At 56.4% G+C, this 27,892-nt stretch overlaps 2 protein-coding genes across 2 annotated transcripts; both read right to left on the bottom strand.

Annotated features, from left to right (window-relative positions):
* Positions 1-335: 335 nt before the first annotated feature.
* PEX6 (peroxisomal biogenesis factor 6) lies at positions 336-17,152 on the bottom strand. The gene is made up of 17 exons (XM_068397916.1): positions 16,268-17,152; positions 15,996-16,156; positions 15,195-15,278; positions 13,756-13,858; positions 13,426-13,562; positions 13,230-13,341; positions 9,623-9,831; positions 8,702-8,894; positions 8,249-8,325; positions 8,007-8,139; positions 5,397-5,602; positions 5,242-5,303; positions 4,686-4,794; positions 3,352-3,468; positions 2,659-2,736; positions 1,331-1,470; positions 336-1,004 (listed from the first exon to the last, which is right to left on the bottom strand). The coding sequence occupies exons 1-17, from the start codon at positions 17,150-17,152 to the stop codon at positions 868-870; spliced, it is 2,943 nt and encodes a 980-aa protein (XP_068254017.1). The 3' UTR covers positions 336-867.
* A 4,777-nt stretch (positions 17,153-21,929) lies between these two features.
* VSX1 (visual system homeobox 1) lies at positions 21,930-25,062 on the bottom strand. Its single transcript, XM_068413040.1, is given in 6 exon segments — positions 21,930-22,195; positions 22,850-23,030; positions 23,962-24,085; positions 24,327-24,405; positions 24,698-24,815; positions 24,817-25,062. Coding segments are annotated over 6 exon segments (1,014 nt in total).
* Between the last annotated feature and the right edge of the window lie 2,830 nt (positions 25,063-27,892).

The following is a 27,892-nucleotide window of genomic DNA, read 5'->3' as shown; positions in this document are numbered from 1 at the left end:
CAGGGCAGCTAGGGGCTGCTCCAGCCAAGGGCTGAGTATTTCCAAGGCTGGAGCTCTCCCTCTCCCTGTGAGAAGTCTTTCCTAGTATCCGGTGGGAAGTTCCTTCTGTCCTGTCCCACGCCCCCCCTTTCTTCACCCACTGTGGGCTCCAGCCATCATGGCACCCTTTGCCAGAGGAGGGTGGCCCCAGCCCTGTTTGCAGGTGTGCTCCCCCCCCTCCTCTACCTGGAGGACACCAGTTTCTCTGCCACACCCAGCAAGCCCGGGGGCTTGCAGGGACCTTTCCGAGCCCACAGCCACCATCCGCAAGCAAAGACCTGAGGCCAGGCAGTGAATACATAGTGCCGAAAACTTGTATTTATTCAGAGATCATGTGAAGCCCAGGCCAGCTGCAGCAGCAGTGCCCTGTGTCCTGCTGCCCTCTGGCCAGCACCCCTCACTGGGGGCTGACACCCCAAAAAGCAACTGCCTCCAGCCCCCCTCTTGCTGCCAAACCAGGTGCAGTTTGGGCCTTGCCGCCCCACACATGCTCTGTCACCCATGGAGACACTCCTACATTGCCCACAACCACGAGACTCTGCTTCCTCCCCGTGGGGAAGTCACCCTGGTATGCTCCTGGCAGCCACAAAGTACTCCCTGAGATGTGAAGAACTGTTACAAAACCCACCACCGGCTTGGCTGAGCAGAGCAGTGCTTCCACCAGGCTTTGGTTCAAGAAACTGCACAGCCATTTTTTTCACCCAGGCTCAAAAGAAGAGGGCCCAGGAGACATCAGAGAAGAGCAGGTGGGTGCCTGTGGGTGCCTGTTCTCTCACACCCCTTAACACACCGTCCCCATCACTCCTCCAGTCCCAGCTCTGCTAAGCGTTAGCAGGCAGCAAACTTCTGCTGGATGAGTCTGTACCTGAGCAGCTCCTGTTCAGAGACCGACGGCTGCAACCTCGCAGCAGCCTGCAGGAAGTCTTCCATGGTCAGGATCAGAGCAGAGCTCTCAGTATCCAGCCCTGCATGAGACAGAGAACAGGAAAGGGCTGAGAGCCACGCACAGGGGCAGCTGGCAAGTTCCAACAGCCTCCTCTCCAGTCACCAGAGACTGGAAGGAAAAACTGTGTCTCTCTCCTTCCCCCCGGGGCCAAGCACTGGAGGTGCAGATGATCACATCTGCAGAAACTGCCTGCATGCCAGTAACCCAGAGCCCAGCATCCAGACATGATCCCAAAGCTGTCGGGGCTCTTCTCACAAAGCCCAGTTACCAGTAGTGGTAACTCTCCTCTCTGCCCCTGTGCTGGGCCACCCCAACACGTGGGGTAGGTAGGGGCCAGGCTCCTACCTTCCTCAATCCATTCCACCTTGCGTTTGACAGCACACATCATGGCATCCGAGCACAGGGCGTAGATGTCTGCTCCTGTCAGCTGAGCTGGGCATTTTTCTAGGATGGTGGTGAGACTCACAGAAGGATCCAGTTTAAATCTGCCACGAGAAAAAATGCAGGTGTAAAAGCCACAGAAAAAACAGACCAGGAGAGACGTGGCAGCCAGTGTGACTGAGCAGGAGGAATTGGAGGCCCCGTGCTTAGCCGCTTCTGGACTATGCTCTGTGTGCTCCAAAAAATTAAAGGGGTTGGTTGGTTTGGTTTTTCAAGGCAGTCACTTCTCTTTGAAACATCCCCACAACAAGGTCCTCTCTCCTGCTAAGTAGGATCAAAAGCAACTTTGAGTTCTCACTCAGAGAAAATAAGTGTTCCACACACCTGGGAACAGCCTACAGCCAGGGCTGGATAAGAGCACATTTAATTACAGGCAGTACAAACCACCGTAACACCAAACCATCCCATCAGAGCCACGCTGCAGACAGTGAGCCTCCTTCAGCACGGACAGCAGCGTGGTGCTGGAGGGCACTATTGCCAAGCCATGCAGTGTGAAGATGCTTGCAGTCAGCCCACGCTCTCGCCTCTCCTGCTAGCTTACTGTCAAAAGGCGGCAGCGATCACAGCTATCCATGACAGAAAGTCCCTGCAGAGGCAGATTCACAGCTGCTCACCCAGCTGTGGTGGGTGGCACCTCTGCACCTGAATTGCAGGGCTTGCTTTTCTCCCTCCAGAGACGCTCTCAGGAGCCCAGAGCAGCTGGGGAAGCAGCCAAACCCCGCTGCTCAGTGATCCCACACAGCCAGTGTTGGGAAAGACACCCAGAGCACAGGCTGAACACCCCTCAGCATGACAGGAGGAGAGGCAGTGAGGCAAACAGAGCTGCCTTCACCCTTGGACCTGGAAACAGCAGGAGATGTGCTAGGGGAACTCTTGCAGGAAGCAAATAGGAGCTGCCTGCCGTGTTGGTATGCTGCAGTCTCATCACACTGTTAAGATCTGGCTGAGCTCCTCAAGAAGAGCATGTGGGCACAATGACTGGAGAACTCTACCAATCCCTCCACCTGGACAGTCAGCTGAGCTGCTCCCATCTTGTAGGAAAAACAGCCCCAGTTCTGCTTCGGGAAGTTGCCCCTCCTCTTCCCCTACCTGCTGGCTGTGGTCAGTGACTCAGGTGCTCCCCAGGGCTCAGACATGAAGCCAAGCTGGAGCACACTATGCATTAACCCCAGGAAGGCTGTGACCCATTGGAGGGTGGTGGAAGGCTGCTGCGAGAGCACAGGGTCACTCACTTCCTGGTGACGGCACTCAGCACCTGCAGCTGTGACTCCCGGTCTTCGTTTATGCCCACATAGACCAGCTTGTCAAACCTGTCAGCAGAAAGAAGTGACAGTCGAGAACAGGCCAAGACAAACCTGCCACTGGTGCTCAACCCCGTGAAGGGTGGCCCTGGGGCAGCTCCTTTTGCTGCCAAGTTCATGGATGATAAGAAAGCTTGGGCAGGGGGCGGGGAGCAGTCAATGATGTGCTGGAGGGCAGGGTTGCTCTTCAGAGGGACGGGGCAGGCTGGAGAAAGGGGCTGACAGGAACCACGTGAGGTCCAACAACAGCAGATCCAGAGTCCTGCCCCAGGATGGGCAAGCCACAGGCATGAGGACAGGCTGGAGGGCAGCTCTGCATAACAGGCCCTGAGGGACCAATTCCACCCACCAGTTTGGTGCTACAGCAGGTCCCTTATTGCCCTGCATGCTGCTGGGGCAATAACCAAAGAGGAGGTGGGTAACAAGCAGTGCTATCTTGTGCTGCTGCTACAGCCATAGGTACTGGCCTCCTCTTGGCTTCCTATCTCTCCCACAAGCCAGGGTCAGGGGGCTTTAGGAACAGTCTTTGTGGAGGGAACGTGTTGGGGACAGAGTCCACCTCATCACTGCCTGAGGAGCTCTGAGGAACTACCCTGGAGCAAAGCAGGGTAGGATGCAACATACCTGCCTGGCCGGAGCAGAGCTGGGTCCAGGAGGTCAGGCCTGTTTGTAGCTCCAATGACAAATACCTCTCTGGCAGAATGAAGGCCATCAAGCTCAGCCAGGAGCTGTGAGACAACTCTGCAGGGAGCAAGACAGGATGCTCACAACTAGGCCTTGGGATGTCACCCACTGTCACCCTTGGCCACTAAATGAAAAGAGGAATAAGCGAGGCCACTGGCAGGTCCACGTCTTGGACTTCAGCTCATATTTCTTTTCCCTGAAGAGCCCTGACACAGCCATCCAGACTTCTGCGTTTGAGCACAGCCAGCGAGCCTGTGGGCTCATTGCAAGGTGAGTGCAAACCCACGGTACCAAGACAGTTGTTCAGGCCTGTGCTTGGCTCTGAACCCTTCCAGGATGGCCACATGTGCTTATACTTGCTATCAGACACTGGCAACACAGACCATACACAGGCAGGCATGCATGGCTATGGCTCAGGTTCCCCGCTCAGGTGGGCTGGCTGGTCCGAACTCTCCCCGCCATGTGGTACTGCCCAGCAAGTTCAGCTGCAAGACTGCCCACGCAGCCCATGCTGTGGACACTCTGGCAGGCCAGTGAAGCTGTCAACCAGTCCTCAGGGCGGTGAACAGCACATGTTGCAGATCTAGTTCTGTGGCCACGGGGCTTAAGCTGGTCTGGCAGCACAATACTTCAGCGCTGCACAGACCTCCTGGAACGGGGATATCTCCACCAGGTTCTGGGATTACCTGAGGCAACCAACGGGCACCATACCCAGCCCCTTTCGGAGCTGCTGGACTGTGTGTGTAAAGATGGACACCGAGAGCACATGGTGTCACTGGAAAACTCTGCAGAACCCCTCATGGATGGAGAGAAAGACTGGATGGGGACTATCAGCTCAGCAGAAGAGGCCTGGGGAAAATAACCCTGTTTCTGGGTGTCTCCAAGCTGTACATACTTTGCTACTACCAGAGGCACCTGAAAGATTTCCCACCACAGGGAAACAGCAGCTAATAGGAGGCAAGCACGGCAGGGGTGTGAAGGATGACCTTGGAGAGGCCAAAGGGAGCAGCTGGCAGCCACAGAAGCAGCTGGAGGAGACTCTGTCTTAACCAAACGTTTGCACAACAAGCTTGGGCAATCGGCAATCTGCGGCAATGCAAACAGCAGTACTAATGTCCAGAGAGAGGAGACAGGCCACACAGAGGAGCTGAAGGGAGCAGGGAGGGAAAGAGTAGAGAGAGTTGGGATGGACTCTGCCTCACAGGGCAATCCTGTGCAGTCCCCCAGTTGAGGCAGGTATGCAGCTCTCCCAAGGACACATGATGCTCACTCACCTGTCCATTACGCCCCCTGAATCTCCACTCCGCCCACGACTGGGGGCCAGGGAATCCAGTTCATCAAAGAAGATAATGCAGGGAGCAGCTGCCCTGGCTCTGGCAAACACTGGGAGGAGACAGCACAAAAGGTGAGAAAGACCTGGAGGAGCAGTCAACAGCAACAGGACCTGCTACATCATCAGGAGGGAAGAGCTGTGGATAGAAACCAGCTGCCCACTGCCTCACCACCACCATCTGCTCCTGCCTGAGTGGCTCAGTGGGAGCAGGGACAGGCAGCACCCAGCACTATGGGCCCCGAGGCTCAGCTGTGTCTCTGAGGGGCTGCTGTCCCATCAGGAACACCAGGGACAAGAGCGACAGGAGCAGAGAGAGCAGGAGGGGAAGCTGCAGGGAGGCAGGGAACAGACTGGGTGTAGGAGAGAGTTGGGTTCGTGTCCTTGCTGGCAGCTGTGGGTGGGAGTTGGGAAGAGGGGTTTAAGCACTGCCTCCTTCCCTCCAGCACCACAGAAAAGCCGCATCTTCCCACAGGCAGGAGCAGGACGCATCTGCTCACCGTTACGCACGTTCTCCTCGCTTTGCCCAATGTACATGTTGATGAGTTCTGGCCCTTTCACGCTGTGGGGCAAGGAGAAGAGGGAGGCGGTTAGAGCATGCCCATCTACTGCCAGGAGAAGGTCAGTCCCGTTGCCTGGCCCCCCCAGTCTTCACCTAAGGAACGTCATGGTGCATGTCGTTGCCACGGCTTTTGCCAGCAAGGTCTTCCCTGTCCCCGGAGGCCCATACAGCAGCAGACCAGAGCGGCACAGACCCAGTGACAGCAGCTCTGGGTGCTCCAGGGGCAACTGGATTGTGTCCAGGATCTCCTTCTTCACCTCCTGGAGCCCACCAACATCCTGCCAGGACACGGAGGGGATCTGCCAAGAGAGGGAGGGTCCCTGTCAGCACTCCTTCCTGAGCCCCAAGTGGCCTGGGCAGCTTCTGCTCCAGTGGGGTACTAAGTCATCAGCCCCTTGTGCCCTCAGGTGTGTTTGGCTGTGCAGGAAGTCAGCCCCGCACTGCACCACCCAGACATCCCTGCTGCGGGATCCCCCAGCATCCACGTTCCCCCTCTTCTGAGCTTTGCAATGGGGAAAACAACCTGCACGTGTCCCCAGGCAAGCTGTGCTCGCAGCATGCCGCCTCGTCTCCAATCCTCCCTTGTGCCTCATATCACTTGTCAGCAAAAACACCCCGGGGAAAGTATCTACCAGGGTTGCCTGCAGCTTTGTGGGGAGAGAGCCCTGCTGCTGACAGCCCTTGAGACACATGAGGGAAGGTAAAAATAAGAAAGAAAAACATTAAACAAAATAAAGGAAACCCGGACCTAGCAATTATAAGCTACTTGTGTTCAGGATACCTTGTCCCCCAGGGCAGTAAGACTGTGCAAGGGCTTCACACTAGAGTGACAAAACCTGGGCTACTAGGGACCTCTGTCATGTGAAGGAAGATGTGAGAGACAGACATCCTGGAGGACACTGTACAGAAAACGAGCTGCAAGGGGGGATGCAAGAACAAAGTCCATGGATGCTTATAAGAAATAGATAGGGATGGAGTCAGCTGCAAACAGCAAGGGATCATGGCGAAGAGAGGAAAGACAGCAAACTTGAGAGGGGTGAGCCATGCCAGCGTCGTTATTTATGCTGAGCAAAACAAATCGCAGGAATGCCACAGTCTGCATGACAGATCCTCCTGAGAGTCAGAGCAGCTCTCCTGGGAAAATACAGAGAAAGCAAAGCCCCAAAACACTTCCTCCCAGCTGCTGGCTGGGTGGGGAACAGGTGCCAGCACAAATGGGGAGTTGAAAAATAGGCCAGAGCAAAATTCTTTCCCCCTCAGCCAACTGGCTCTCCTTCCTTCTCTACTTGAGATGATGTTATCTCATGCTGTTTCTCCAGCTGTGCGGCAAGTCCACCAGGAAAATCAGGTCAGACAAGATAAGGATTTCCAAGAAAAAAAATCTTTTAAAGCAAAAGGTCACAGGCCCTCCTTCTTCAGTGCCGATGAATGGAAGAGTTGCCCTGTCCCCTGCACTCTTGCTTATACTGCCTCACTAGAAAAAGCTCTACAGACATCAGCACAGGAGCTGGAAAACTGCAGCAAGGTTGTTTTCAGGGAAGAACATCGTAAGTCTAGGACATGCTGCAGACACTGCTAGCAACTGGAGGTTTGAAATTAGTTCTCTTTAGGAGGCTCAAGCTGTAACCGCAAACAAACGTGTGACTAACCAGAAAATGCAAGCAGGGAATTGAAAGTTACGTATGTTGAGAGTATCCAGGTCTGTTAATGGGCTTTCTGAACCCCAGCCAATTACTAAGAAATTGATAAAGGATTGTAAAATACAAACAAAAGTAGCTCCCATTCACACAGCTCATTGCCGAGCATGCTCTATGGTTATTATTTGTCTTATAGCAAACTTGGCAAACACACCTCAAGGCAGAGCTTGTTTCAGTCTCTAGTAAATTTATGAATGAATTGAGTCCCAGAGTAGCTCCTGGATGATGACACCAGCAAGGTGTCATCCTGCTAGGGCAGGACTGCAAGTGGGCGGCTGGGGAAGCCACCAGAATAACTGCTCCAAGGCCAGCGTTTCCTGTCCTGTGCTGAGATCTGTCATTCATGCCCGAGAGCATGGAGAAGAGGCTCTAATCACTTCACTTGCTCCTAACACCACGATACCCAGCAAAAACACCAAACACTGTATCCCTGGGTGCTGAGCTGCCAGAGATGCCCCTCCCGAGAAGCTGACTCTGCTGGTTTTCTCTGACACCACATGTCCCTTTCCCTGAAGAACCCCCAGCTCTTCAAACTGCCCCAGCTGTCAGAAAAGACCGTGCCAGCTCGAGCAGCATCCAAGGCCAGGGATCGAGTATAAGGCTTCTCACACATGTGGGGAAACTCTCTCACCAGCTTATGCCCCAGGCTCTTTGTTCCCATACGTGACGTGGCTGGTTCCTCAGTGAGGCAGCCAGCCTGCGGTTGCCTCTGCCTCTCGAAAGGCTGAGCTACACAGCTGGCACCCCTGTGGCACAAGCCAATGAAGCCATCTCCAATTAGAGGAGGGCTTCCCTGAGCAAGTTCAAAGCCAAGAGGGTGAAAAGCACTCGTAGGGGAAAGCCCACCATGGGACTGTTTTCCACCCAAGGCTGGGGGAATACGTGGAAGGATGCAGCAGGTAGTGACCTGCCACAGCACAGCCCTGTCTGGCAAGGTCTGTGAGAGGCACCTTGAGCCATATAGCTCTAGAGAACCAACCCCTGCTCCTCTGCCCCAGCATCCTACCTTCAGGGCTCCCACTGCCTGTGAATGGGTGTTGTGCAGCTGGTCCAGCGCAGCACTGAAATCCTCCTCAAGCACTGGGAACCCAGCAGTGCAAAAATCTCTCTCCACTTCCTTGCTCAGTCCGCCTGGAAAACTGGCATAGAAAGAGAAGGGAAGGTCTCAGGCTCTGCCCCACTCCTGGCATTATCAGGCTGGCTGCAGCCCTTGCCCTCCCCCACCTCCTGCCCTGTTGCCTGTGCTACCTCAAGGCCTGGATGCGGGCACAAGCAGCCCGGCTGCTGTGGGACAACAAGGCACAGAGATCTCCCAGCACAAAACCCTGTGAATGTGGAAACAAACAGCATCAGTTCAGTCCCTGACCACAGCTCCAGCTAGGCCATAAAAGGTGTATGCAGAAAAGTTCCTCGCAGAGCTGTTCTTTGAGCTTCTGTGCCCTGGTTAAGGCTCTAGCTTCTTTTTTTCTATTGGCTCTGCCTTGTAGCTGAGCTGAGCATCAGCCAACACCTCTGCAAAAGGTGTGCAATCCTTAGGCACTAGGAATCTGCAGTTAAAGATGACGTCTGAGGACCAGGGTTAACCACTGACGAAGTTGACTGGGCTGTGGGAATTGCCCCCTTGCTCCATGGCCAGGTAGGGGAGGTTGGCCCAGCACTCCTGGCCTGCCCATCCCCACATGCTGCTGTGGTTTCACTCACTGCAGTCCTGCGGGCCAGCTTGGATAGGCTCACTTCTTTGCCCAGAGGCAGACTGGCAGTCAGCATGCTCAGCATTGACCTCCTTTGCTCTTCTGAAGGGGCTTCAATTTTCACCTCGTGAAGGAAAGCAGTTTGCACGTCTGTAGGAATATCCTGGGGTCTGCAAGTTGTGCCAATCACCAAGACAGGGTGGCTGTTGAGAAAAGGGGGACAGTGCATGGTCTCAGCTCTATCATAGAGTCACAGAACACTTTGGGTTGAAGGGACCTTTAAAGGTCATCTAGTCCAACTCCCCTGCAATGAGCAGGGACATCTTTAACTAGATCAGGTTGCTCAGAGCCCCGTCCAACCTGACCTTGAATGCTGGAAGCTTCCCTCTTACATTGCCATCACGCCCCCCCCAAGTCACTCTCCAAAGGCCAGCCTTTCCTCTGAGAAATGTGCACATACTGGCCAAGGTGTCTTGCAGCCACTCTCCTCTGGCTTGCCCTTGAACTGCTTTGTGAGCCCTGTCTCCAAGTCAAGGCCCTTCAAATGACATCTTATTTCTTCACTTGATATCCCCCTCTCTGTGCCTTGGTATTTGTCATCGGCCTCAAGATTCTCCCGTGGTCGAGCTCCCTTCTGGGGTCCCTGCGACCCTTGGCATGCCTCACAGCCAACATGCCATGTTTGCTCATCTGAACAACTCAGAAACCACCTTCAGACAACAAAGCTTCCTGATTCCCTCTGCCACTAAACTGGAAGAACAAGGGCCCTCTGAAATAAACAAAGCAAGTCTGGGAGAGACTCCACTGGATTAAAAATAAAACAGGGCATGCTAGCAATCAGTGACCTTGATGTAACAGTCACTGCTGCCCTAGGAATGGCAGAAGTAAATAATCACCTCAAATGCCCACAGCAATCGTGCAGGTTCAATACCTCAGTGCTGGGTCTGTGTCCAGGAGCAGCTGTCTCAGAGTGGCAATGACCCTGGGGTCCTCTCCTAGCCTGTCCCGGTCTCTGCCAAGCACCTCGATGTCTTTCAGCAGGAGCACACACGGATGATACTGCTGGGCCTGGGCGAAGGCCATCTGTACTTTCTCCTCTGTGGCTCCACTGGTGTCACTGCACAAACTAACACAATCAACCTGCGAGACAGACCACACAACACGCAGTCTGCAGCAGTTGCAACATGGACAGCTGGGGGACCCAGGACAACGTTCACTTCCACAAAGCTTTCCACAGGCAATTCACAGCTGAAAGGAGATCTAAGCGGATGTTTCCCAGAGACATAAAATAGACACATTCAGGACATATTCAAAATAGACACATTCAGGACATATTCAAAATAGACACATTCAGGACTCTGGCATGGAAAAACGTCTGTTTCTTGCTTCTCTGCAGAAGATGAGGGGGGCAGGAGGGTCTTGTCTGAAAGAGGTGAGGCCAAGGGATGGGAGAAGTCGATATAGTGGATGTCACAGCTCAGTAACCTAAGCTGGAAGGGATGGGAGAGCTGTGGAAGAGGCCAAGACAGGGAGAACAAGGTGTCTCGGAGGAACAGTGCAAAGAGCAGAGGGGGAGACTCAGGAAACTGTTCAACCCACTGCTGCACAGGCTCAAAGTGCAAGAGCAAGGCAGAAGGTAAGGGGAGGAAAAAAAAAATGTTAGAGGTAGCTAGAAGCCCAGACACTGTTTACAAAGCAAACACTTGATGAAGTCATCCAAAAGAGAGAGGTGACTGGTGAGCCTTGAACAGCAGCTTGAACACTGCTGGAAACAGGCAGTGCTGCCTCCTGGTGCTGCAAGGTTGTGCAGGGAGAGCCAAATCATCTCTGGGATTCCCTGGGCCTCACCCTTGGAAAGGGTAGCTTGGAGCAGGGAGAACGCCACAGCTTCAAGAGCTGACATAAAGGGTAAGGACAGGGACACAGAGCAGAGGAACTCCTGTGCTCCATGTACTATAGAAAAAAAACAGGAGTTAGAGCTGGCAGCAGTATCTGTATGCAAGTACAGAAGGGCAGAGAGACAGGACAAAAACCTGCTGATCGTCAAGTGGTGGAGATTACAGTGGGGGAGAATTATTGTGTCCTGGTAGGAGAGCAGGCAGAACAGCCAGAGGAAGGGAAGAGAACGTGGAACGGTAACGTAAGCATTGCAGTCAGTGAGAAAAGGAGGGGAGAGTGTCAAAGCTGGGACAGCAGAATAAGATGGATAGAAAATACCTCTGGCTTCAATAGAAAGAGTGTTAGTCTTTAAAAGCAGCACACCAGGCCAAAACCAGAGCTGTAGCCTTGCACATCACCTGAGGCAACCTGCCAGGGCGTGGCAGTGCCACAGTGCTCCCAAACACATCCTATACATGGATCTGAAGATACTGTGAAGTCTCTGTACACTTGCACTGGGTCTCAAGATTCATGGTACATCTGCAGAAGAGTAAGAGCTCAGCACCACTAAGGATCATGTCCAGCAGATGAGCTGCACAGCAGCTGGCCAAGGCTGTATCTACCTCCCCCACTGACCCACTGTTACGGCTTCCCTTGCATAGAAAAGATCAGTTAAAGAGAGCAATGTCAGCTTAACAGGACCCAACTTTTAAACAGAAGAAGAAAACCCAAATATCCAAAATGCTTAGCTTGTTTTCTATGCATTTGCTCTAGAAATACCCACAAAAAAAGGAGCAAGCTTGTTTTCCTTCCACAGAAAGGAACCTTCCAGCTCTCTTCTTTCCATCTTTCTTCCTCCAAGTCCTTTCAGAGTTTCAGAAACTCTCCTAGAAAAGTCAGCATGTGACTTCCAATCCCCTCACTTTTGCAAACGTAACTCTACAGATCCGAGGAGATTAAAGAATTTGCAGGATACACCCAGACTGTCAGAGTTAACAAAAGGAGCGTGCAGAAGGAAAATACTATTTTTAACAAGTCAGCGAAGACAACCTTGGTGCCCAGAACCTCCGGTGCTGGGCAGAGACAGGGGCCAAACCTCATTTTGGCCATGAAGCTTACGCAGTACAGCCACAGCTGTAAGAACATAGGAATGGCTGTACTGGTTCAGACTAAGAGTCCATTTAGCCTGCTATTTTGTCTCTAAGCATGACCACAAGTGGCTGCTTAAGAAAGAGTAAGATTAGGGTAAGCACATACAACCCTCTTCCCTCAGTCCTCTTCCAGGTACCTACCGTTCCCACCAAAACAGATTTTCCCAGTCAGATGTGGTTTCATAACAGTAGATTTCTCCTCCAAATACTCTTACCTACACAAAGAACCATATCCTTTAGCTTTCCTGTTCCCACTAGCTTCATCTGTCAGCCCCAGGCCTTGTCCTGGCACAAAGTAAACACTTTCCACTCTCTGCTGACCACTCAAGATCTTGTAAACCTCTATCAAACTCTCCCTAAGTTCTCTATTTTTCAAGCTGAAGAGCCTGTTCAGCTGTTCACCACACAGAAATTGGTCTAGAGCCCTGATCTTCCCCAGTGTCCTCTGAATTTTTCCAGTTCAGCTTTATGCTTTTGCAATGGGGACACCAGAACAGTGCATGATATTAAAGCTGCAGCAAGACACAGATCTGCACAGCAGCAGCACCTACTCTTGAGTTTGTTTCCTAAAATATGATCTTATTTTTGACATATATGGAGAACAGAGCCCAAGTTTTCATGGAGTCATTGACATAAAACCAAATTCTTGATACTGACTGGTGACAGTCAGCTTGAAATCTACCATTTTTTGCTCTTGGTGGGGTGGTGGGTGGTGGTGAATGTGAACACAGTTACAGGGCAGCTCTTCTACAGGCCGTGAGGTTTAGAATCAGATCTAGCACATATGCTGTTACCAAACCAAGAAGGGCTGCATTTATTTTCTAGGCTTCCCACCCAGCTACAGAAGATCTCAGCACCATCTCTGCCTCACTTGCCAACATGTGTTTAGCCCAGCCTATGCGGGGACAATGGAAAACACCCAATGCCACTGCAATTCCTGCCCTCATCACGTCTCTAATTTCTCTCAATGTATTTTAGTTACTGCCACCCTCCGGGGTACAGTATCAACTCAATGCCCTATCAAATGACAGGAAGTCAGTCTGCTGAAATACAACTGTGTAAAGTACATCAGACTGACAGCAATAATAGCAAGAGTCAGCAAAGAAAGGTACAAATGCACACCTTGGGCCAAGACATCTCTAAATTACTGATTCCAGAGCACTGGAAGGTACATGCCAGAGGAAACATCTCTTCACGCTTATGCTCTCTTCCTGAGCATCTGTTACTGGCCAATATCAGACACAGGCCAGGGGGCTAGACAGACCTTTGGGCTGATCCAAATGGTTGCTCTGAGGTTCTGCCCACTAGCGGTCATAATCCGTGCCAGAGCGAGCTGCTAAGCTCAGCATACTCGGACTCCTTTTGTCTGCACGTGTGCACGGGAACAGCCTCTAGGTAGGCTTGTGTCATTGTTGCATCAGGGGTGTTGGTATGGCTAACTTAAAGAACATTTCCATAATTCTTTGTATGTTGTAAATCCACCAATCAATTGACCGCAGGACGAATTACCTTGAAGAGGTGGAGGTTGAGGCAGCTACACACAGCTCTGACAGCCACCAGTTTCCCACTGCCGCTTGGACCTGAGAGGAGAACGCTGCCAGCCCCGCTCAGTGCACTAGCCCTGTAACACAGAGGCAGTTCTCCCAGTGACCGGGGAGCAGGGTCCCAGCTCTCCTGGGGCTTGCTAGAAGGAATTCTAACTCACCGACCGTTCAGGTGAGGCCGAAGAGCATCACAGAGCTGCTTCAGGACATCAGAAAGTCCTGCAGGAGACAAACTGCTCCAGAACTCGTGGCTGTTATAGGCTGGGGCAGATGGGACAGCACTGTTTGTTGAACCCACCTGTGAGGGAGGGAAATAGCACTCTGTGGAACACTGCCCAAGAAAAGACAGGTAGCAAGTGACAAAGTCTGTCCTGAAATGCCATTTTTCAGTGTCAGGAGACACAAGCCTCTACAGGCACCTTCATCATCCATAGTGCAACCTCAGCCTCAGATCTCCTGTACACGCTCCCTGCTCTCCACTGACATCTTACCAGATAGAGAGAGGTGTTCTGGGTGTCCACCAGGTAACCCTCAGACTGCTCGCCTTCCGCCATGACTAAAATCTTCCTCACTTTGAAGTAAAGCTCTGGCCACCTAAGGTAAAAAGAAAAGCAGCAGTCTGAATTGTTGAGTCAAGATCTTGAAGGCAGGAACACAACAGTTGTCAACAAGAAGACAGCTGAAAGGCACAGGTAAGCAGAGATACTCTTGCCCTCTCCTTTATGGACCCCACTGTGCTGTCCAGACAGACAGACCAACAGGACTGTCAACAGTGACAGCTTCTTCTGGTGGCCTCAGTCCACAAGTACAGCTGTACTAACCTTATTTCATCTATCAAGACATTCTCTCTTCTGCCATCGCTCCTTCACTACAGCTCCGCAGAGATTCACCTGCAGCGTGTAAAACCTTACAGTGCCGAGTCCTCTAGGCTGCAGACTAGGACTCACTCAAATACCATGAGAGCCTTACAAGCATCCCGCCCCAGACACCTCGCAGGAAAACCACTTCTTCCTACATTGATAGCCCACTGGATAGATTAAGGGATCTGCAGAGGTTTTCTCCAGGATTTTCTCCACCCTCTGAATAATTGTACCACTTGCACACCAACACAGTTCCGAGCTCTTTAGGTCCCATAAACTCTGCTCTCTTCTCTGGCTCACCACAGGGCTAATATATAAGTCCACAAACAGAAGAGCTGTGCTTCCTATGGTCCTGCCTCCCTCTGAGAAACAGCCTAGAAAATACTCATTGTAGTAGTGCTATAAAACTATTAAATTTTAAAATACAGAGCGGAGCTGAGCAGCGTTACATGTCACTGGTACATCCTGCATGAATGACTCAAGGCAATTCTTCGCATCGCACACCTCAGTTACCCGTGGCAGGTCCCTCAGTGACCCAGCTGAAGCATTTATATTAACACCCGCCAAATCCCTCTGCAAGCAACCCTACTCTGACACAAAGGTGATGTTCTCTCATTTAGCACAGAACTGTTTCAAAGCCATATGAGCAAAACCAAGGAAGGCAGAATTGGTGGCCAAACAGAAAGTTATTCTAATGTGAACTGTAAGGGCTTATATTCACCCTTTGTCACATGTTGAACAAGTCCAACTTCCACTTTGCTTTCTGGCTGTCCTCAGGCCACCCCTTCCTCCTCTTCGTTTCTTCCCCATCAATTTTTCTCTCTCTTTTTCCTTTCTTCCCTCCATGACCACTTGAGTGAGCTAAGGGAGGCCTCCCTCTTAGCTGCAGCCCTCCTTAATCCAACTAAAACATTTCCCTCTTCCCCCTAAAATAAGAAGCAGATAAACTCTAAACTGCAGGGACAGATCAGAATGGAATAAACTGTCCTGTTTCAAGAGACTCAATAGCAGAAAAGAATCTTTTCTCTTGCAGCATCCATGTAATTGAGCCACGGTTTGTTGCTGCCTACCTCAGGAATTTGTCTGCATTTACTTCTAAAAACTCAGCATATCCAAACGTGGGAATGCACAGGATGTCTCCCTCCTGGACAAGCCTACAAAAAAAACCGGGAGTTTCACCAGTGAAAGAGAGTAAATCCTTCTGGTCGTGTGTCCTCCCCACCCCATACCACATGCATTTTTACAGAAAAGAATGTAGCTATTCATACCGACTCACTCCTTTGCTGTAAATGAAACTGTAAATAGCCACTTAAAAATTTAGCATGCACTGGATGCGAGTAGGTGCATGCAGACTACTAAGGGGAACCTTCAGGGAATGGTATAGGAGATTAATGCCATTAAAGAACGTCTCTTCCAGACAAAATAGCCTCCTTATCCCTGGAACAGCTGAGTATAATTCCAACAGAAAGCCTCGACAGCCACATGAAAGAGGCTTGGGAGCAGGTGTCACAAGAGAAGATGGCAACACATTCAGTTTCTTGATTACTCAACTTAATTCAAAGCTGAAAACTGGGGCTATGAACATGCCCCAGACTGGAGGTTTGCGGGCAGCACTTGGCAGCCCTCAGCATTGGATGGTAGATCATGAGGAAGGAGACTTGAAGATGACTTCCGAAGGACAGGAGAAGAGGTGTTGCGCGCAAGTGAATCATGCTCATGAGGAGAAGATGGTACAAGTGGATATTTTAAAACTACTCAGCATCTGCATTAAGGTGTTGATGATGCACATCATTGGTGTGTATCAGATCTGGGTGCCACAAACACGGAGTGAGGGTGCATCTCACGAACACTCTCCTCCCCAGGCAGCTCACCGGGACACTTCGAAGTGCTTGTAGAGGACGTGGTCGTAGCCTCCCTGGGCGCTGTAGGCTGGTGAGCGGACGATCTCCAGGTGCAGCTCCTTGGCGAAGGGGGGCACGGAGAGCAGGGACCGGCTGCCTTTCCCATCGCGAGCGCCGGACCCTTCGTACCTCTGCAGAGGCGAAGGGGTGCAGTGAGACCCCGCGGCCGCCCCCCGCCCGGCCCCCCAAGGCCCTGAGGCCTCCGCGTCCCCCGGGGGTGCCCGGCCCCGGCCCCGGCTCACCCGCAGGCGGAGCTGGGCGGTGGCGGCGGGGTCGCAGCCCAGGTTGAAGGCCAGGGCGGGGGCCAGCAGGGCGGCGCCATCGGGCGGCCCGCGGCGGGCGGCCCGCGGGTACTCCCAGGGCGGCGGCCGGGCCAGCAGCGCCGCCAGGTGCTCGCGGGCCGCCCCCTCGGCGCTCACCCTCACCCACTCCCCTTGGAACAGCCCCAGCGCCAGCAGCCCGCGCCGGCTCACCCACACCTCCGCTCCGCCGCCGCCTGCCCCGCTGCCAGGGGCCGCCCGCAGCCGCGGCTCCGCCGCCCCCCGCGCCCCGGGCCCGCCGGCTGCGGCGAAGCGGGAGACGAGGGGCGGCGCGGCGGGGCGCCGGCAGGGGGCGCCGGCGGGCTCGCGCGGCGGGGGGGGCGGCGGAGGGGCGAGGGCAGTGCGCGTGCCGTTGCCCAGCAACCCCTGGAGCGCCGGCCGCGCCTCCAGCACCAGTGGGCCCGGCCCCGGGCCCGGCCCCGGCAGCGCCTCGCCCCGCCGCACCAGCACCGTGCCGCCCGCCGGCCGCCCCGCCCGCCCCGCCGCCCCCAGTAGCACCCAGGCCAGCGCCGGCGGGCGGCGCACCGGCCACACAGCCACCCGCCGGCCGGCCGCCAGCCCCAGCCGCCGCAGCAGCGCCCCGCGCAGCCACAGCTCCGCGCCCCGCCGCCCGCCCGCCTCCAGCGCCACGGCGCTCAGCAGCACGGCCTGCGCCCCGCCGCGGCCTGCCGGCCGCACCGCCAGCACCAGCCCGCCGCCCCGCCCGCGCAGCGCCGCGCACAGCGGCGGCGGCGCCAGCAGCAGCGCGGCGGCAGGCGCCAGCTCCGCCGGCGGGGCCTCCAGCGACCGCAGCACCGCCACCGCCATAGAGCCGCGTCGCCGAGCGGGGCGGAGAGGCCCCGCCCCGCCACCAGCGAGCGGCGCGGCTAGAGAGGGCGCGGCGCGCAGGCGCGGAGCGGCCCGCCGGGCCTCCGCACGCTCCGCCAAGACCATCGAGCGGCGGGGCAGAGCGGCCCTGTGGAGCCAGCGACCGTTGAACGGGCACGGAGCGGCCGCTTCTCCTTCGCAGCGCCCCGCCTCGGCCCCGCTGGGCGCGGCGCAGCGCGGCGCCTCTGGGCCGAGCCCGCCCGCGCTGCGGCGGCGCCACCGACGGCACCGCGCCTGGCGCCGAGGCGGCCTCACCCCGCGCCGGGCCTCCGCGAGGCCTCGCTCCCCGGCCCAGCCGCCGCCGGTGCCGGCGGGCCGGGCACCGAGCGGGCGGGGGCACCAGCCGCGTCCTCCTCGGACTCCGGCGGGACCGCAACCGGGGACGCAGAGTGGAGCGGGAGGGGAGTGGCGCGCACCCCGCGCAGAAGGGGCTGAACACGGGCCCGTGGGTCACGAGAACGTGCTCGTATCGGTGTCGGTGCTGCTCGAGCCGTGGGAAGGAGCGGCCTGGAGGCAGTCGGAGCCTCTGACCGGTGCCTCTGCCCGAGCCCGGCCGGCTCTGGGGAGGGGACTGCTCGTTGTGCCCGGTGCCTGCTGGTGAGCCGAGAAGAAGTCATGAAACACACGTCCCGTAGCATCCTGTAATCCTGCATCCAGACACCCCTGCGTGCCGCCCCCCGGGTGGGCAGGGGTCTGCTGGGCTGAGGGGAAGGAGCGAGGCTTCGGGTCGCCTCCAGGACCCCAGCCAGCCTGCCCCGCTCGCGGGCTGCTCGCTGCGTCCCGCCGCCCGGCCCGACACGAGGGAGCGCTCACACAGCGTTCGTACCGGCTTCCGAGGCTCAAAGTCCGGCCGGCGCCTTGGGATGATCGGCCGAGACAAAATGCCAGTTAGAAATTCGTGTTACTGAGCCGTACAGAAATGGCACCATGAAGATGCTTCCACAAATGCAGCCCTGCAGCCTGCTCTGTTCTGGCCTGCTCTGGGCCCATCTCCAGGACAGCTGCACCACCTCCTTGCAACCCCCAGACGTGCATGCCTGACAGACAGCCTCCAATCCCATAAAAGACGAGAAACATGCCAAAATAGAATCATAGAATCACAGACTGGTTTGAGTTGGAAGGGACCTTAAAGATCATCTAGTTCCAACCCGCCTGCCACAGGCAGGGACACCTTCCACTAGACCAGGTTGCTCAAAGCCCCATCCAACCTCGCCTTAAAAACTGTCAGGGAGGGGGCAGCCACAGCTTCTCTGGGCAACCTGTTCCAGTGTCTCACCACCCTCACAGGAAAGAATTTCTTCCTAATATTTAATCTAAATCTACCCTCTTTCAGTTTAAAACTGTTCCCCCTTGTCCTATCACTACATGCCCTTGTAAAAAAGCCCCTCTCCCACTTTCCTGTAGGCCCCTTCAGGTACTGGAAAGCTGCTATAAGGTCTCCCCAGAGCCTTCTCTTCTCCAGGCTGAACAGCCTCAACTCTCTCAGCCTCTCTTCATAGGAGAGGTGCTCCAGCCCTCTGATCATCTTTGTGGCCTCCTCTGGACTTGCTCTAACAGCTTCATGTCCTTTTTAATGTTGGGGGCCCCAGGGCTGAATGCAGAACTCCAGGAGGGAAAAATGAAATAATCTCATTTCATTCTGTTTTCCCTTTACTTGTCCCTTCTTCCTTGATTGCTTTAGCAGATTGCTTAAGTCCCCCCGCCAACACTGCACATGTGGTGGCAGCTCAGGTGAAATGAAGCATGGCTGTGGCAGTGCTGGGTGCTGAACGGTGCCTCTGGTGTTACTGACCGCTCTTGCCCAAGCCACATCCAAGGGATCTCCAACCTGAGCACACCTGGCTGCTGTGGCTGAGGGAACCCCAGGACCCCTCACAGAGGGAAGCGCATGCCAGCCAGGGTCTGGTGCAGTCACTGAGATGGCTGCTGGGTCTCACATGGGCAGCCCCACTGCAGCAGAGATGTGAGCAAGTGGCAGTCGTTCCCATAAGTCAGGGTTTCTTCTTTTGCACTGTCGTGACTAGCCCTGGCCTGACCCAGCAGTGGCAGGAGCTGTGGCTGGGTTTGGCTACCACTAATCTCAGGATGGATCAAATCTGAAGCAATGACAAAAAGAATGTGCTGCCATACTCCTCCTGCTGCTGTAACCATGACATAGGGAGGACAGCGAGCACTGCCCTGCCAAGCTTAGCACAGGTAGGCAGCTAAGAGGTGAGTGACTGTCCCTGCTCTGAGGATTGCCCCACCAGAGCCTGCCACCAGCTCCTGGTGGCAACCCGGAGCTGAACCATGGGCAGTCGCTGTCATCCACTAGCACCTCCCTTCACTTGGCGTCCCCTGATCTCTCACCCTGTGAGTGGAGCGGCCAGGGCATGTCTGAACCCCAGTGGACCTGGCTGCTCCCTGTGGTTAGTTCCTGGCACACGAGAAGTGCCTCGGGCCAGCAGGCATCTCCGTGACTCCTTCACAGTGTGAGGTGGGAGCTGGAAGCCCATCAGGCCCTACCAGGAGAGTTGTCCGCACTCTTGCAGCAGTTGTGGCAGTGACATGCTTGCTCTCGCAGTGCTGCACCCAGCACAAGGCGAAGAGCCAGGCCATCTGCACGCAGGCAGGGCAAAAAAAAAATGATCGTGGGCATCCAGTGCCAGCATGGCACGGCCCAAATAAAAGGTTTGCAGATGCTGCTCAGGCAGGATTAGGCCTCCAATGTGCTAAGCCTCGGCTCTCGGCAAGCCTAATTGCTGCTGCAATAAGCCCTGGCTGGTCCTTCTCTGAACTGTGCTCCCCACACCCCCCTTCCCTGTCAAACGTTTTTTTTTTGCTGCAAAGCTTGTATTTGCCATTGCATATGTTCCCCGCCACCGAGCGGGGCCTGGCCAAGCAGCAGAGGGGAATGGCAGGACATCTGCAGATGCCGCTTTTATCACTCTGCCCTTGCCTGCCAGCATCCCACCGCTCTCCCCCTGCCCAGCCCAGTCTGTGGTTGCCTGTGTGCAGGGAGCCAAGCCCGGCAGCAGAGGCAGGGACAGGTGACAGCATCGTTACATGGCTGCACACCCCCTGAGCTGTATTTGGAGACTTTCCAAATTGGAATTACTCAGATTTTAATAAAATCTTTTGATAATTTCCTGTTATGTTTTGGCCAGCACATGAAACTGGAGGTGTTCCAGGAGAGCTGTCGCGGCATGTGCATGGGCCAGTTCAGCCCAGCCATGAGATCAGGACCCATCACAGCCAGGAGCCGGGCACTCGGATGGCCATGATGCCCTTCTGCTTCACTGTGTGTGCTGGGGTGGTGTGGTCCATGCAGCCTATCTGTGTGCCTTCCTGGGAGGCAGAGGTACCCAGCGGTACCTCCCACCGTGCATTCACCGAGCCCAAGTGAGCAGCTGCTCCTTGTATTTAACCACAAGAGACGTGGGCACACAGGGCCCAGCTCTGCACCTTCCAAAGCAGCAGGATCAGCAGGAGGAGGACAGCACTGCACAGAGACCAGAGAGGCTCCGTTTCAGACCATCTCCTAACCCATCAGCCATAGTTTGGCTCTCTGACTGGCACAAATCAGTCACCTTCTGGCATGTGGAGGCCCCTAGCCGAGACCTCAGTTCTGGGGAGACATGTGAGGGCTTCACTTTGCCCCCTTGGGACAACTACACTGCCTCAGCAGAACTCTTCAGCCTAGTTCAGGCACGAGTCTGCAGAGGAACTGCTCAAAGCTAGCAACTACCACAAGATGTGCCAAAGGAAGGTACAAATTGCAATACAGAGCATGAAAACCAAAGATACACCACGATTTTATTTATGCATGTGTAATAAATAAATGGTGGACAAAACAGGAAGAGCCACATTCAAAAATCCAGACCACTAAAGTGCTTTTAGACATAAATATAGGACGACCAAGAAACATTAACACTTTTTACAGACTATTTCAAAATATCTTCTTATGTCAATTCACAAAATGGTTTAATTGCTCTGGGGTACTATGGCTTGCTTTTCAAAAAGGTCTGTTCTGTTCTGCATAGTATTGCAGATAACATTCAAGAGTGTACAAAATCATTGCATAAACATCAATGTCTTTACCCCCTTCTCCCAAATATGAGTTAAGGAAGCTACACAGTGTAAGTCCAGTGATAAGGCTGCATTGGCAGGCCAGATCCTCAGGAGGTATAAACTGGCGTGTCTGGCAGGTTACACCAACTTGAGGATGAAGCCCACCGTGTTTAAAAACCCTGCTGCTCCTCGAGGTGGAAGAATGGCGTGTTCAGAGCGGAGGGACTTGCCACGCGGGCGCTTTGCAGGGGTGGAAGTGCTCAGAGAAGGTGGCTGTAAACTCCTGCAACGTCTGTGCACCCGCGTGTTTGAGAAGGGAGCAGCTCCCATTGCACTGCTGCTCTGTGTGCTCGGGGCTGGCCGGGGAAGCCTTCATAGCCCAGAGGGGAAGGGCGGCTCTTCCACAGCAACAGCCCACGCTGACCACGACAGAGACTTGTTTTCACGCTGCTCTTGGCCCTGCTGGGACTCCTCTCCCACCCTCCACCCTGGCTCTGCTGATAAGTCAACAGCTTAAAAGTGAGGGGACAAGGGGATGTGTCTGTGCCCAGTTTTAAAATGCCCTGAATTAGGATAAAAGTTCAATTATTTAAGAAAAAAAAATATATATCAAATATTATCTCACCAGGAAGCTATGAGGTCTGGCCTCCTCTGGGGCAGCCCAAGCTCAGTGGTCCCTGTCCTTCTGCTCCGTGGAGGGGTCCCCATTGATGCACTGCCTCAGTACGCCCCTCTTCTCGTGCTTGGATGTCCTGGAGAGGTCGATGGCTGTGTCCTCCGAATCTTTTGCAGGGCCAAGCTTGTCAGAGCCCCTCTGAGAACTGGCCTGCTTCCCTTTGAGTTCCTCCTCCTCCTGCTCCGCTCGCCAGCCATCTGCCAGTTTCTCTTGGCTCTCCGCCTTCCTGCTCACCTCCATGGACTTTTTGTGCATGCCTTGCAGAGGGGAGAGAGTAAAGCCAAGGGTGCTAGTTGCTTATTTTGCCCGGGACCGCTCAGCATCACCTTCTGCCCTCCTGCTGCTTCCTTCAGCTCTCACTTGCATGCCGAGCAAAACTCACGCTAGCTGCCAGCCTTTCCTGACCGGGAGCCCTGCCACCTGCTCTCTGCAGCCCGAGAACATGGCTTGCGGCAGAACTGGTCCGTACCTCCCCTGCAGCCAGGAAGATTTACAGGGAGAGTTGTGCTGCGATGGCCCATCCCAGCCTGGATTTCGAGTGCCACCCCAATGTAGGACCGCGTATGAGCAGAGAGGATCTCTGAGGCAGCATTAACATTATCTTCAGTTTCGGGGGGAGGGTGATAACTTCCTTAGATGCCCTGCAGATCCCACCCTGGCTGCTAGCACTAGAAACCAGTACCTAACCAAGTGCAGGCACCTGTCTGACACAGCAGTAAAAGGTTTTTCCTTTCTCAGCTGTTCTTTGCAAGGAGGGAGTAGAAAAGCTGGGGCACTTGGCAGACTGCGTACAGCTTATGGCTGAGGACCTGTTCTTTTCTGGGAAAAGGCAAGGAAGGCCATACCAAAGGGGAAGGGCTCTTCACTCCGCAGCTGCCCCCTGACGCCCCCAGCCGCAAGCTCCCACTTACCCAGCAGCCATGGGGCGCAGGATCCCACCAGCCCGCTCTTGGCGGAGTTGATGATGGACTCGGGCAGAGGGATGGAGTGCCTCACCATGGCCCCGTAGAGGCCATACTCAGCCATCACGCTGCTCCGGCCCCAGCACTTCTCCCGCTTCCGCCACTTGGCTCTTCGGTTCTGAAACCAAACCTTCAGGGGTAATAGCCAGGAGAGCACGGAGGGGTGGGATTGGGGAGGAGATGGCCCCGTGTCCGGGTGTCCAGGGCCCATCAGGCACGGGGGAGCGTGTGTGCAGGGCAAAGGGGCAGCCACGGGGGTGTGTGGAGGGGTTTGGGTGTGCGAGCACAGAGTGCGGATGTGCAGGTGGCAGTGGGAAGGCGGTCGAGGCGGTGCACGGGGAGGGGGTTGAAGGGAGGGCACACACGTGGGCGTCAGTGAGAGAAGGGGGGAAGGGGGGGAGAGGGAGCACACGTTACACAAGGCTGGTCGTGACACAGGAGGGTGATGCCAGCCAAAGTCACCCTACGCTCCGTCTGCCTGCAGGGCCCCTCCGCTGCCTCCGCGTGGAGCACCAGCCTCTCCAGAAAAAGGGGTCTGTAATGCAGTGACCGATGATGACAGAGGGTGCTCAGGTCCCTCTCCCCCACCCCCTTCCTGCATCGGAAGGCTGAAGGGGTGTAGATACAGCCTGGCTGCTGCCCAGACTACCACCCCATTCTTAAGCCAATGATCTGCTCCACAGTGGGGCAGAATCAGGCCCTAAAATACCATGTATCCCTCAGAGAGAGAAGCTAGTGAGCAAGCTGGTGGGACACAGCTTGGCCCAGCAGCTCCTGAATCGCTCTCAGTTCCTGCCTGAGTTTAGTCTCCAGAGGACAGAGCCGAGCTGCCGGCAGTGAGCAGCTGTCGGGGCCAGCTCAGTCCTCTGGTTCTGCGTTTCCATTTGGAGCCTGTTCAGTGCCGGGGAGTGGAAGCTGAGCCGCCTCCCCAAGCGCCCTGCAACATTTCGGTGCCACCATGTTCCCACCGCCTGCACTCACTGACCATAGAGCAGAAGAGACAGCCAGGTGCTGGCAGCCTGCAGACTCCAGGGGCAGAGAGGACCGTCGCAGCCACCTACCTGTATTCTGTCCTCTGGCAGCTCCGTCTTCACGGCCAGCATCTCCCGGGCATAGACGTCAGGGTAGTGAGCTTCGTTGAAAGCCTTTTCCAGTTCCTCCAGCTGGTGAGCTGTGAACACCGTCCTGCCGAGAGGAGAGAGCATCCAGTGACCAGCCCAGACCCTTACAGCAAGCAGCGGGGCTGGCACCCCCTCCACGCTGAGGTTTTCCTCCTGAAAATGCTCCCCCCACCCCAGCTGCAGCCCTTCTCTTTGCTCGCTTGGGGACATACACCGCCCCGGCCGGGGGACAGGAGGGACAGCGGGGAGGCTGGTGGCAGCAGCAAGGAGGTGAGGACAGGGACAGCCCCGCTCTCGGGCTCTACCTGTGCCGGCGTTTCTTCCTCTTGATCTGGGCGGCGGACATCTTCAGGTCGCTGGCGTCCCCGGACAGGCTGTCCTCATCTGGCAGCAGCATGCGGGAGGGGAAGAGTCACGGTCCCGCCGGGAGCAGGGGCACCAAACCCGCCTCCCCAAAACGCGGGGAGCGGGCATGGGCAGGGGTCCCCTCCCACAGCGCCGGGCGGCACGGGGCGGGAGCCCACCCTTGCCGGGGGGTCGGAGGGGCGGCAGCCCGGCGGGACGGGGATGCTCGCCGCCGCCGCGTGTGCCCGGGGCCGCAGGTGCGAGGCGGCCCCGGCAGAGGCTCCGGCCGGGGGTCCCCGCGCGCGGGTGAGCGCCCCCCGCCCCCGCTCACCGGAGATGTTCTCCTTATGGCGGCGGGCGGCAGGCGGCGGCCCGGGGGGCGGGCGGGGGCCGCGGGCGGGCAGCAGCGGCAGCGGGGCGGGCAGCAGGCAATGGGCGCCCGGCCCCCCCCAGGCCGCACAGCAGCCCCAGCCCCAGCCCCAGCCCCAGCGCCCCGCCGCCCTCGTAGCCACCGGCGGCGGCAGCGGGGGTTGACCCGGGGGGCGGCTGCAGCTCGGCCTCCAGCCCCAGCAGGTCGGTGATGGCGAAGCCCTTGGCCCGCAGCCCCGCGCCGCCCGGCCGCTCCGCCGCAGCGGGTGCCACCGGCCCGGGCACCGCCACCGCGCGCCCCCGCGACGGCTCCGCCCGGCCCGGCATCGCCGCCGCCGCCTGGCCCGGCCCGGAGCGGGCACCGCTGCCCGCCGCCCTTTTATCGTCCCGCCGCCGGCCCCGGCTCCAATCACACTCCGGACCGGCGCGGGGGGGCTCCCAATCCCCGGATTAACGGTCCGCGGCCCCAACCGCCCCGCCGCACCGGCCCGCGCCCCTCCCTCGGCCCCCTCCGCCACCGGCCCCGGCCCCCACCTCCCTCTCCCGCCGTCCCTCCCTCTGCTCCCCCCGGCCCCCGCCCCTCGGCCCTCCCCATCCCCTCGCCGGGTCCCCTGCGGTCCCCCCGGGTCCCCTCCCCAGCTCCCCTGCGGTCCCCCTCAGTCCGTCCCCAGGACCCCCTCAGCCCCCTCCAGTCCCGGCCACCCAGCTCCCCCATAAACCCCCCTCACATCCCCAGGGGTTCCCTCCCTGGATACCCCCCTGCTATTTCCCCATGTCCCCTCCCCATGTCCCCTCTTCCAGGGCCCTGCAGTGCCCTCCCCAGGTCCTCTCCCCAGCACCCCCATCCCACCCTGTGGCCTTTCAGCCCCACACTCCACACAGGGCATCCCAGTGGGTCGCCCTGTCCCTCCACCCCGTGCTCTGGAGACTGGGACAGCCAGGGGCTGTGGGGCCGGACCCTCCCTGACCCCAGGTGTCCCGCCACCATGGCCGGGGCCACCTGGAGGTGCCTGGCCTCCGTGCTCCCTTTTGCTCCCAGATTCTTGCACCTGAGCTGCAATTTTTTCCCCCCTTCCCTTCATCTGTTGATGGAAATGATTTACAACCAGCTTACACGGGCCGCCTGATCTGGGCCTTCGCTGGACAGTCAGATTAAGCGAGGGTCCTTCTGATAAAGATAATTACAAGGGGACTCCGCATTAACTTTGCATTATTAAAGAAAGACCCAAATCTCCCCTCGCAAGCTGTTCCCGGGATTAGCAGAACAATAACTTTCATTTAGCATAATTGCCGTGGCCTGCGCTGAGGGCTGGCGGGGCGGGGGGGACACCCTCTGGGCCATCACGCTGCGCACCAAGAAAGGCAAACGGGTGCAAGGGGAGCGGGAGGTGTGTGGGGGAGTCACGCTCCCAAAGCCACCAAGCAATTGGGGGTCCCCATGTGCTTAAGATGCAGGGATGCTAGGGGCACCCCCACCCAGGGCTGCCCCCTGCCTGGGGACAGGGCACCTCAGGGTCCCCCTGGGCACCTTCGCTTCTCCAGAGTGGTTTTGCTGCAGTTTTGGTGGAATCGGAGACTTTCACTGCTAGGCAGGGAGGATCTGCCACAGTAATTAGAAGCCATAATCCGGCCACCACCCACAACAAATTTCCTGTCCGAGCAGATATTAGTGGATAAAACCCTAATTTTTGACGTTGTCCCAGAATCAGCTTGATTTCAGCAGATTACGTTCAGGCTGAGCTGTTGGGAGAGATGATGAAGCCTTAAATATGCATATGGCCTGGGCATTTGGAAAGTTTGGGGATAAAGCGCATATAATTGCTCCTAATCAGTTTATGAAACATAAAAGCTCAAACCCAAGAGAAAGCCGATAGATGCAGAAATGGAAATAGTGATTAAATCTCCCCACGCTGGCGAGGTGGCCTGGATACGGCGCTGCCGCCCGGGGCGGAGGGCGGCTGTGGAGGTGCTGCCGGGGACAGGGGATGCACCCGCTCCTGGGATGGGGCAGTGGGACGGGGTGGGGGGACACACGTGCTGCCACCACCAGCTCTCCTGGCTGTGGTGGAGAGGGGCATCTCCACCGGTCCTTTGGACAGTAAATCAGTTAAAGGATATCTTGATATATGCTCATCAGATAGGATTAGCTGGGATTAGACTAATCAGTAAATGTTTCTCGCTCATTATTTTCCAGGGAAGATTTTCAGCTGATTCTCCGATGCCAAAAGATTATTAATCGCTTAAAGAGCAGAACATCAAACATCGCCCCTTGCTCTAATTTCCCTGGGGTTCCCCCCACCATGGGCAGGGGGCCTGCACCAGCTGGCCGGGCAGCCCAGGGTGTCCCAGCACCCAGCCCCGCCACAAGGGCTCTGGCCGTGGTGGTCAGAGGCCACAGCTCCCTAGCCCCAGTGCAGACCCATGTCTCCGGGGTGGGTGCTGCCCACGGCCAATGCTGGTGCACCCCAGTCCCCTGCGCTCTGCTCGACACTGCACTTTGCAGGACTGGGGGCATGGCGAGGTGGGACAGTCCCAGAGGTGTCCCCTCCTCCCCGTGGCAATCCCCTCCTCCCTGTGGCTGCTCCAGTGCCATGTCTGGCACCCACCATGCCCTGCAGCACCCCATGGGATGGCACCGTGAGTGCACATGGGATGGGACAGGTGCCTGGGGCCATCCCCTTCAGACATCGGGGACAAGACTTGCAAATCCTTGGGAAATTACAGCTACGTGCAACATTTTGGCATACCCTCCTCAGCCGATGATGGCTCTCAAGCCAGTGGCTGGTGGGTTTTTGGGGCCCCTGTCTTTGCAGGGACATGAAACTCGGGGAAACCCCAGAAGGATGTGCACTCACCTTGCAATCACCTGCTGCAGCGATGAGGAGCAGGAACCAAGGAGAAGGTATTGAAGGGCCTGGTTTAGGGGATTAGTAATGGGATAAGACAGCTTTCACCTGCCTGGTTTAGATATGAATCAGGTCAATAATAAAGGACCATCTGACAGTTTCAGGCAGCTCGGGGTGGAAGAGGGTCCCATGCTCCAAGCTGGGTGGAGAACCCCTCTCCAAAAGCCCGGCTCTGCTGTACACCCACCCGTTGGACCCGCACTGGCAGTCACAGCCCGGTGCTCCCTGCCAGCTCCGTGCCATGCACCTGC

This window comes from Nyctibius grandis, chromosome 1 (assembly GCF_013368605.1).
Source record: "Nyctibius grandis isolate bNycGra1 chromosome 1, bNycGra1.pri, whole genome shotgun sequence".
NCBI classification, from domain to species: Eukaryota; Metazoa; Chordata; class Aves; order Nyctibiiformes; family Nyctibiidae; genus Nyctibius; species Nyctibius grandis.
This window is presented reverse-complemented; position numbering and strand designations above follow the sequence as displayed.